Raw genomic sequence first — 10,516 nt, 5'->3', positions numbered from 1 at the left:
AAGATTTTCTGCTCCCTGAGGGATTTTTTCCCCCTTACTAATCGGTTATCGTTTCGTTTTCAGATGAATATAGAGAAACTGTCCCAGTTCAGAACCAGTTCTTAGAAAGTTTTGTCAGCAGGTGCCAATGAATGCCAATACACTGAGCAGGACTTGCACTTAACACCGTACACTATATTACTCCGTGTCGGGGGACATGATCCTTGGGGTGGACCAATTATTGGTGCAGTGTTTTTTGGGTTAAAACAATTTCTACTGAGAAAGATGCCTGCAACTACATTAGTGTTACCTTTGGAAACAACCTCTTTGGAGTAATAACATAAGTAAAATGAGATTTACCCTACAGCAAGAAACTCAAGGCTGAAGCACAGGTATGCAACACAACTTTATTGAAACTCTTGAAGCAACATCCATTTACAAACAAGGAAATGGGAGCTTGTTGAACGTAAGTGCCTTTTTTTGGAGCCAAAATTACAGAAAAGAACAGGGAAAGAAAAAAAAAAAAAAAAAAAAAAAAAAAAAAAAACCTCCCAGGGATTGGACCAGTGGCAGGTGTATTTTTAAATACAAAAAAAAAATTAATATAATTAAAAAAAAACCCATAACTTATGAAATCGTTCAAGTTTACAGGAAGATTGAGACACAGGGCATATGTAAATCATCGATTTACAGTTTAGCTTGCGTTTGAAACTTTAAATGACTTCCAAATATCAAAGCAGGCATTACTTTGATTTAAGAGATGGACGAGAGGGGAAGAAGAAAAAACAAAAACAATGGGCATGAGTGAGATGGGGCAAATGCATTCTCGAATTCTGGATTTTCAGTGTGGTGCAAGTTAATCAGTCACAGTCATTATGAAAAGGCCTTTTCAGGATCGCATTGCTTGAGTGCTGCCTCTTGACACTCCTCTGGGTCCCTGGCCAGCTCCACGTTTGTAGTTCTGCTGGTAACCGTCCTAACAAAGAAAAAACAAAAAGGAGAGGGATGTTTTAGAAATGTAACAACAAAACAGCAACAAAGATCACGTACAGTTTGAACACCTCTTTCATACCCTCTGATAATTCCCATTTGAGTAATCCCGAGGTGTGCTGTACTGAGTTTGTCCATATCCCGAGTTTGGAGTGTTGGCGAAAGGAGCACGATAACCATCGTAGCCACCTGGAAACACAAAGACAAATTAGAATTCATGCATGAGAAACTCATGCTACCAAATACACATTCTATAGACAGATGTGTAATAAAAGAGACCTGTATTGTTAAACTTTAAAAAAAAATAAAAAAAATAATTAAATATTTAGTCTTGTTTCAAAGTGAAACAACTAACTTACAGCTGAGAGTGTTATCATACCTCGGAAACCATTTGATGAGCCTCTGTATCCATTGATCATGCCCCGGGCGTTGCGAGGTCCACCACGAGACATGCCTCTGCTGTTATAGAAGGACTGAGCCTGCCTGCCAAAGCCTGGACCCTGCTGGGAAGGCTGTTGATGGCCTCCAGGTTGGTCCTGGGAATGGAAGGCACCAACTACTAAAAAAAAAAATTAAAAATAAATCAAGATAGCAAGGGGTCAAAAACATAATAAGCCAGTCTGTAGTTGAACAAGAACATGCATTTAAAAAGTTTAACTGCAATGAAGCCTCTAGGAGGCAAAAAAAAAAAAAAAAAAAAAAAAAAAAAAAAGGACTGGAAAACTCAAAATTTAAAGTCTGCCCACCCGATTGCAGTTGTTCTGGCTGCATCTCCGTCTGCTCCACTGGATGCTGTGGCTGGCTGCTGAAGGCCTGGTTATTGTAGTTTTGATACTGGCTGGCCTGGTTCAAAGCCTCAGCCTCATTAGCTGGTGGGACTGGGGCATTAAGGTTGAACACCTGAGGGACGAACAAAAGCCCACATTGTTATGAAGCCAAAATCAGAGGAAAGGTCACATGGTTATTAGGAGTAAAGTCCACTCCTACCCATTTGTTGATTCCAACTGTTCTGCTATAAACTTATTTTAAACGCAATGTGATAAGGTCACTTCAGGACTCAACCCGAGTAAGTCATTACTGAACTTCTGTTGTGACTCCAGTGGTGAAGAGCACTTTGTGCTCCAAACAGCTGCTTTTCCCACATGATGGGCTTGATGCTCCAGATTTCAGTAAAATGTAGCTTTAATCACACTCCAAGCATGGAAGGGGAACAGCTGCATGATGCACGAGAACTGCGAATACTACAACACCACAACTGAGGGTATCCAACCACGTTCCACACATGCATGCTAAAAAGCAGCTTGTTTGTTGTATTTGGCTGAACAGCATGAAAAAGTTGACAAATGTGTGAATGTTTAACAAAACTAGTGGACCAAACACATGGAAAAATAGCACATGTGTAGAATACATGAAACAAAGCAGAACCCCACATGGAGTAAACCATGAAATTGCCATAAAGAACAACATTGTTTTAACACAGGCTATTTTATGACATGAGGAGCAGTTCATATTTATACCTCCAAAAACACAAAAAACAATCAAAAGGAAGCAAAGCCTTACTGTCTGCATGGACTGGAATGGTGCTGCGTTGACATTGATGCCACTGCTGTGAGGAGCTTTGGAAACAGGCTGGAACACCGGCGTCTGTGAGGCCTGAGGGAGAACTGTGGAGGGTGGAGGCTGCTCCGACAAGGACATGGAGGGCTGTTGAGGAAGGGAGGCATAATACACATCACATTAAAAACGGTCAGAAAAATTTCACCTGACTGCAATGAGCACTTCCCCACCTTTCAATGGAAAAACTACTCCATATATCAAGAGTTTAAAAATTAAAGTTTTACTGAAGTCCCACCACGATTTACCTGGATGGGGTCAATGGATTCTGCTGAGGGTCGAGGATCTGGTGTGTGTGAGGTCTGATACATAGGTGGTGGTGTTGGAGATACGATTGGAACCTGTAAACAGGAGTAGAAATTAAGCCCATTCTCCATACAGTTTCTTACAGGATGTTTGCTTGTATTCAAATACTTACTTGTGTGGGCTCAGGTTGAACAGGAACAGAGTTGGGTTGTGATAGCCGGGTCTCAGGATGAACTAAGACAATTTAAACATTGTCAGACCCGTCATAACTTAAAACAAATAAAATAAAGACCGTGTTTCTCTTTGGTACAACATACCTGGAGGACACCCCATCTGTGGCACCTCCATGTTTTGGGCAGGTTTCATGGGCTGCGCCGATACAATGGCTGGGTCGATGGGCTGTCCATCGAACTCCAACATGGAGTCCTGAGAATAGAGGTAATTAGTACCAAGTTATAACATCCAAACACAAACAGCAGTGCCTTCAACTAAATCCACACCTGCATGAAGTTGTACGTTCCCTGCATCTGCGCCATTAAGTCTTGCACCACCTGCTTCCTGGCCATGGGGTCAGTAGGAGGCGCAGGAGACGTCAAGTTCATTGGGTGGGTCTCCAGGGCAACAGGGGGCGCTGCAGGCTGCACAGGCTGCTGCTGCGGTTGCTGCTGCTGCTGTTGTAAGGCAGCAACTGCCTGATAGTGGAAGGAGGACAGGACAAGTGAGTGAGAAATGCACTGAAGGAGAACAACTGAAAAGTGGTTTAATGCTCATTAAAAGTTGTATGCATTTGTATTCACATCAGGATTTGTAAACCAAGATTAAGACCAAAAATGTCATCTGAGCTTTCCAGCATTGCAATTACTTCACTGACTCGACAACTACTTTCTTATCAAGCAGCCGGGTCATGGGATATCCTCAGTTAAAAAACAAAACCCTGTGTGTTGCACACTTGTCACAAGCATTCGGATTTGACAACCTTTAAGTAGACAAAGTCAGAGTGTATATATATAGAAGTAGCCCGGATGTGAAAAAGATTTATTGCTCCCTGACGGATTCCCCCCCCCTTACTAATCTGTTAGTTTCGTTTTCAGATGACTACAGAGAAACTGTCCCACTTGAGAACCAGTTCTTAGAAAGTTTTGTCAGCAGGTGCCAATGAATGCCAATACACTGAGCAGGGACAAAAAGGGAAAAAAGCCTGGAAATGATAACGACTTCTAGTTGCACCATTCTGAATCATAGATGGTTAATCAAGTCTTTAATGGGGGGGAAGGAAAAAAAAAAAAAAAAAAAAAAAAAAGTGTAGTATAACTGGCTTCAGGATTAGCACACAAACTCAAATGAGTAAAAAAGGAGTTAAACTGTTAATCATGTACTGCTTATATCGGAATCAAAAGCGCCACACAGCTGTATAGGTAACTGCATACTGAACCATTTAGCAAACAGGTTGCACAACATTTCTTTAGCTGCACTGGAAGAAAAGTGTGGCTGCTGTCATCACAACCACCACTCTTGGAGTTTAGCAAAACATGCGATAGACTGGATTTAAAAAAAACTTCAAGGGTTGCCTAAATCTTCTTCAATATTTATCCCCAAATTTCCAGGTTTTTGAAATAAAGTACAGAAAGATTCCTCTCTTATGAGAGAATGAAAATGTTAGTTTCTGCGATAGCAGCAGCTAGTTTTGTTTTTCTTCTCTAAAAAAAAAAAAATAAATAAAATTCTGTTTCATGGTTATGTTGCTGATGTTTTGAAACAGCTTCAGAAGCCAGAATTTATAAAAACAACACCCCCCCCCGCACACACACTTAATGAAGACACTATAAAAATCTAACTCGTGGGGATTTAAGTACAAGCAGAAGATGCATTTTCTTTCCAAACATTCAATTACTATCACTAGCTTTGAGTCAGCTCATTAATTTTCAAATCTACTTCATAATTACATCATACCTCTGTTTCTCGGGTCCACTCATCTCCCTGTTCCTTCTCACTGCTGCTGTATGTGCCGTCTGGAATGAACTGTCTGTTTACAAACTGGAAGTAATAAAGCAAACATCAGCACAAAGATGAAAATATAATAAACTCCCCAGATTTTAATGGAGAAGAAAAACTTGCTCTCACCTCTGTTGTTTCAACTGCAATGGGCTCTGTGAATTCCTCAATTATTTCAGTGTCTGTAAAAAGGAAAAACTATTCAGTGAATGCTGTGATGACTTCTTCATTGCTGAATTATGTTAGGACGTTTTAAGTGGCAAGACATCACAAAGTGGTCAAGACCTGGATCGGCAGTCTGCTCTTCTGCTTCTGACGATTCAGCTACTGCTGCAGGTGCTGCGGCGGCAGCTGGCTCTTCTTCTTCTTCCTCCTCACACACTCCATTTTGGTGAGATGGAATCCGGTCAAAGTACCCACTCAGCAGAACCTGGTCCAAAGTCTCTTTCAGTGCCTTGTCTAGCAGAGGGGGAGACAAAAAAATAAATAAAATAAAATTCAGCATTTCAACAGAAACTCAAACCATCAAAGCATACATTGAGCAGTCACGCGAATAACAAAGTGTCAGTATTAGAACCAGTGATGTTAGCTTTACATCCTACACTAAACTTGTCCTTTTTTTTTTTTTTCTCTGCAAATAAATGTGCAAATTTGAAGAATTTCATCAGTAAAAAGAGGCCACAAATTTAGTGACTACAGCCTCAAAATGTTTTTCCTCCTGCATCTTCCACAGGAATCAAAGCCAAAGATCAGTGTTTTTATTATTACTTTCAGAACTGCTCCTGTATGAGACATTGTTGTCCATCTAAAGGTTAAAATGGCTTTACAAAATAAACAATGTTTTTAATCACGATGTAGATGGTGGTGGATGCATAGTGGGCAAATGCACACATTGCAACTGATACATCTGCTTTGTACCCTAGGTGTATAAGAAGCTATATTTTAAAAACAATTCAGATTCTGTACAAAATTCAAACTTTTCTACAAAGACTAGAACACAATCTAATCATTTCTAAATGTGAATCCCTTTAAAAAGGTTGATCCATGTGGTAGAAAATGGCATTAGTACTCCAGCTTTCCTCAGTTGGACACAGTAGGGCTCTGGTAATTTTCCAAGTCCAACTTTCAAAACTGTTGAATTCAGTGCTACTCCACCTTTAGTCTCTACAACACCATATACAGACTAAGCCTACAAACATTTGCAATAAAAAGAATTTCACAAAAAAACCCCAAAAAACAAAGATGATTCCCTGCAGCTAAGGTTTTAGTACCAGAACCACATTAATTAACACCACCATGAACCACACTTTGCTGAGCCATGTTGTAAACAGGTTTTTATGAAAGTAGTAGGTTTTAGCCTCCCCCTACCCTACTTCACTATGGGGAAAAAAATAAAAAAATTAAAAAAATGCAACCCCATTGGCTGTATACATATACAGTCATATTCTTCAGGTACAACAGTAACAAAAATAGCATAATATTCCTATAAATATGTTTCATTTACATGTTTAACCAATTATCCAATTCTGGGTCATGTGGTGGGCTGGAGTCTCTCCCAGATGTCAGATGAGAAGCAGGGTACACTGTGGCATGGTCACCAGCCCACTGCAGGGCTAACACAGAAAGACAACCATTCATACTCACATTCACACCTCTGGCCAATTTATAATATACTAATTTATTTAACAGACATGTCTTTGGACTCTGGAAGAATGCCAGAGGACTCTGAGAACCTAGATAAGCTCACAGAGAACAAACAAATGCTGCACAGAAAGGCCAATATAAGTATCCCTGGTACTGTTGTAAAACAGCCTCCAAATGGAATTTTTTTTTTTGCACATATACATACATATATACACACATATGAGGGAACTTACAGTCTTAAGTTATTTTTCAGTTCATAGATTTAAAGTAAGGCAATGTGAAGACTGATGTAAGTTTAAAAATAATCTAAGCCCATACATTGGAAACAATTTTGGTAAGAGCTTACTGATCAGATTATAAATCCAATCATGATCTATAATTTTCTTGAAAATGGTAGAAAACATACTTCAAGATGACTCATGCATTTATGCTTTTGGATCTTCAGCCAAAGCAGTCCAGTATCTCTTCTTTCTCTGCCTTATGCTTTAGGTGAAAAAGTCTGCTGTCACTTTGGTCAATCTCACCCCAACTCTCCGCGAGACCTCTGACTGACAGGAAAGGGTTGAAAGGTGTCACCATGAACTGGGTCACCAGTATCCTAATGTGGCTCCAAAAATCTGACTAGTGGAACCACAGGCGACAGGGCTGCTGGCACCCTGCCCTACTGCTGAGTCAGGATAAGCCCACAGCTCTCAGCCCCCCAAGCTGAATGCAGTAGTGCGAAGCCTCAGGTCAGACCGCTGAGAATGCAGTAATGCCAATAGCCCCAAGCCTTGATTATTCACATTGCTGCATTAACAAAAACACTACACGCACGTGTCATTAATGTATTAAGTAACTTTTGACCAGGCGGCATTGATTTGCGATCTCCAGATTCGGACAACTACCCCCAAAGTATGCGACAGATTACTTATGACCAGCTTCAGTGTGACAAAAAGCTTACAGATGACTGTTGTGTCACCATCCATCTGATAAAATGTCCTGCCAACAATTTTCAGTGCCAGCTGGGCATCTAAATAAAGCCAGTTTGTCTTGAATAATGACGCCCCTTAATTCTGCAATAAATTTTAGCAAGGACGCAATTATATTATTTCAAGTATTAATTTACTGGATATCATCTGTGATCAGCTGAACTGCTTTTCTATAAAGGGCTAAAAGAAGAAATAAAAAGCTTCAGCTAATTGGCCAAAGCAATACAGAAACCAAGGGACCAAATAATACACCATGGTTGATTACTAGGGAAATGAATCAGAGTTAAAATTTGACTTACATGTTGTTCCAACCACAGCCTTCTCCTTCCCTTCCAGCAGGTCCCAGAGGTGAACAGATGCATCTTCATACTGATCAGCGAGCCTGCACAGATAAAAATAAGTGCTTAAAATCAGCTTGTTATGGGGAAAAAGAAAACAAAACCCAAAACTAGGCACAAGTTTTCTGTATCATCGCCTTAGACAAACCTGATGTTTTGGTCACGTTCTGGCCCCACTAGCTTGTAGAACTCATCAAAAGCTGCGAGGTCTGCATCTGTCAGCAGTGGTGAGCCACCAACTCCCTGCTTCAAGTCCTGCCGCACAGTTTCATCACCCAGCCGATCGAGGATGAACTGCAGCTCCAGAACCGTCTTCAGCCTCCTTTGCTCAGCTTCCTCCCGCTGCAGCTGCTCCCTCCTTGCAGACTTCTTCACTACTTTCTGGATCTGAGGATAATGCGTATGACCCACAAAAGATCAAGTTCTTACAATCCAGGCTGTACACATCTTTGATGAACATTTCTAGAAAACTAAAACTCAACCTTACATCTTGTCCCAATGTGACAAATGTCTTTTGCAACTCTCGGGCAAATTCCAAGTTATTCATGACTTCCTGGTACTTGGAGAGGGCTTCCTAAAAAGATGAAGGAACAGATGTTTCACAAGTTTTACATTCCTTTTAAAAATGATTTTGTTTCCAAGTACCCACCAGCTGGTCCTGATTGAGACCCTCCCCTTTATTCTTCCTGACTTCATAATCATCCAATTTGCTCTGTAACAAGATGCAAAATGCAACAAACAGTTTAAAATTTGACCACAATGTAGAGAACTGGTTATTGTCAGAAATGAAGTTTAGTCAAGCAGACCTGGAACAAACCGGTCAATAGTCCTCACCTTTTTCTTCTCCATGTTGCGCACCTTCTTTTCAATAACAACAAGAACTTGCTTCAAAACTTCAGACTGTCCACCAAGTGCAAGATTGCCCATTGACCCTGGAGCGGATCCCACATCTGGGCTGGCAGACTGCACCGTCCTGTTTGCATTCATTGCTGAGGGCATCTAGGAATTGAAAGTATTACATACAGTTCAGCTTTTGGTGACAAAAATGTTTTCATGTACTCAAAAAACAGAAAAGAAAAAAGGGTATAGTGGAAAATACTCAAAACTATCTGTGGACCACAGGGAACCATGTCATTGTTTTGCTTCAGCTAAAGATCACTTTTATTAATGATTAACCTGACAATCATCTTAGGTTAAATTATTAATTTGGCTCAAAACCTTTGAAAAGACAAATCAAATAGATCCTCTTAAGCAGGATCACTGCAGATAATTTCCTACACCAATAAGAATTACATAGATTCAGCCACAGCAGGCCCCTGACTCAGCATTTAGTGCCACAGCAGATCTAGGCTTCATGTTACCTTAAAAATAACGACATATACATTATTCCAATGAATTTCAAGCAGCAAAATGCACAGATTTTAAGTGGTAGATTGTTTTTTTACAATATAAACATGATGACTTGACTGGAAGTTGTATAAGTAGATATCCAGGGTTAATATATTAATAACTGATAAAAAAAAAAAACTGGCAACAAAGTATCAGAATATGACGAGTAGAGAAGCTGCAGATTTCGATTTCTTTTTGCAGTGTGCTTCACAATTTCGACTGAATTCTTTGAGAAGACTGTTCCTGTCAGTCCCTATACTACATGAGATACCGTCAGGTGCATGCTAAGGTGGGTCTGGATGTACTAACTGCTGGATGGGTATATTTGAGAGGTTAACTGAAAGCTTTAAGTTTTCCTTGTGCGTACTCTGGAGAGACAGCGAACTATTCTGCTTAGAATGTAAAGCTTCTGATGTATATTCTTGACACTTAAGTTGCATACATAAAACAGTCAACTATACTATACACGAAAATAAATATGGTCACTGGTGAATAACATAACTAGAGCAACTGGCCCAAATAACACGGCAGATCTAATACATTTAAAAAAATGATGATGTATTATAGCTGTAATTTAAGTGAGAGTGAAGTTAGCTATAGTTTCGTAACACAGCAAGTGTTCCAAGACAAAAACCCTAGGCCCTAAAACTAATTTCTAATAGCAACTGGCTAACTTTAATCCAAACTGCGCAGCCTTGAGAGATATCATTTTTCTAACCCCGCACTTTCTCCCCGTCAATATAGCTTCCTCAGACCTCGGGCTGTAAATCTATACCACTCGCTAGCAAGTCTGAGCCTCCTCGGCAGTACGGCCAGCTTGCAGGTCTCATCTCTTCGATTTGGTAAAATGGCCTTGGCCGCACTACCGTTAGCACACACCACCGACTTAGCATCTGATAGCTACAGCAGCGCGTGCTAGCCACCAGCCGGCCGCCGGGAGACCCGTTGCCTCGATACAGCGGCTCCCGAATGACCCACCTTGCTGTTTTATATCCACAGGGGAGCTCGGCAGCGAAAAGTACGAAAAGGCCAAGTTGTTATTATTGTTGTGTTGCTTTATTTTTCTCTTGCACTCTTGTGTGGGATCCGCCCCGCCGGCCTCACCGACAACTGAGACGGTTCGAAAGAAGAAGAAACTCTTTATAAAGGCGAAGGTCCGTTTTTAGCTATCTAAGATATGCCTGAATATATATACGCGGAAAAATCACGAAAGAAATATGTTTTAATTAACGCAAACAATTAAAAAAGTCAGACTTTGCCATTAAGAAATTAGTAATTGATCACTTAAATAAATGGAAAGTTATGAGCCAATTAAACTTTTGAAGTTTCTATTTGTGATCAGGCATAATTGTC

General features: G+C 40.4%; 1 protein-coding gene across 2 annotated transcripts; it reads right to left on the bottom strand.

Moving 5' to 3' along the window:
• Positions 1–372: 372 nt before the first annotated feature.
• On the bottom strand, positions 373–10,300 carry caprin1b (cell cycle associated protein 1b). Of its 2 annotated transcripts, none has more exons than XM_003443970.5 (18): positions 10,142–10,300; positions 8,609–8,773; positions 8,424–8,486; positions 8,262–8,348; positions 7,923–8,161; positions 7,736–7,818; positions 5,107–5,280; positions 4,951–5,003; positions 4,780–4,863; positions 3,330–3,521; positions 3,147–3,255; positions 3,002–3,063; positions 2,832–2,924; positions 2,530–2,673; positions 1,716–1,869; positions 1,349–1,528; positions 1,052–1,158; positions 373–955 (listed from the first exon to the last, which is right to left on the bottom strand). In XM_003443970.5, exons 2-18 carry the CDS (start codon positions 8,771–8,773, stop codon positions 869–871), a joined length of 2,076 nt encoding a protein of 691 aa, XP_003444018.1. In that variant the 5' UTR covers positions 10,142–10,300; the 3' UTR covers positions 373–868. The 2 variants fall into 2 exon arrangements, with proteins under 2 accessions (XP_003444018.1, XP_005450952.1); XM_005450895.4 differs by having other exon boundaries at positions 1,349–1,525.
• Positions 10,301–10,516: the final 216 nt, after the last annotated feature.

Source organism: Oreochromis niloticus, linkage group LG7 (genome assembly GCF_001858045.2).
Source record: "Oreochromis niloticus isolate F11D_XX linkage group LG7, O_niloticus_UMD_NMBU, whole genome shotgun sequence".
NCBI classification, from domain to species: domain Eukaryota; kingdom Metazoa; phylum Chordata; class Actinopteri; order Cichliformes; family Cichlidae; genus Oreochromis; species Oreochromis niloticus.
Note: the sequence above shows the minus strand (reverse complement) of the source record. Positions and strands in the feature narration are given on the sequence as shown.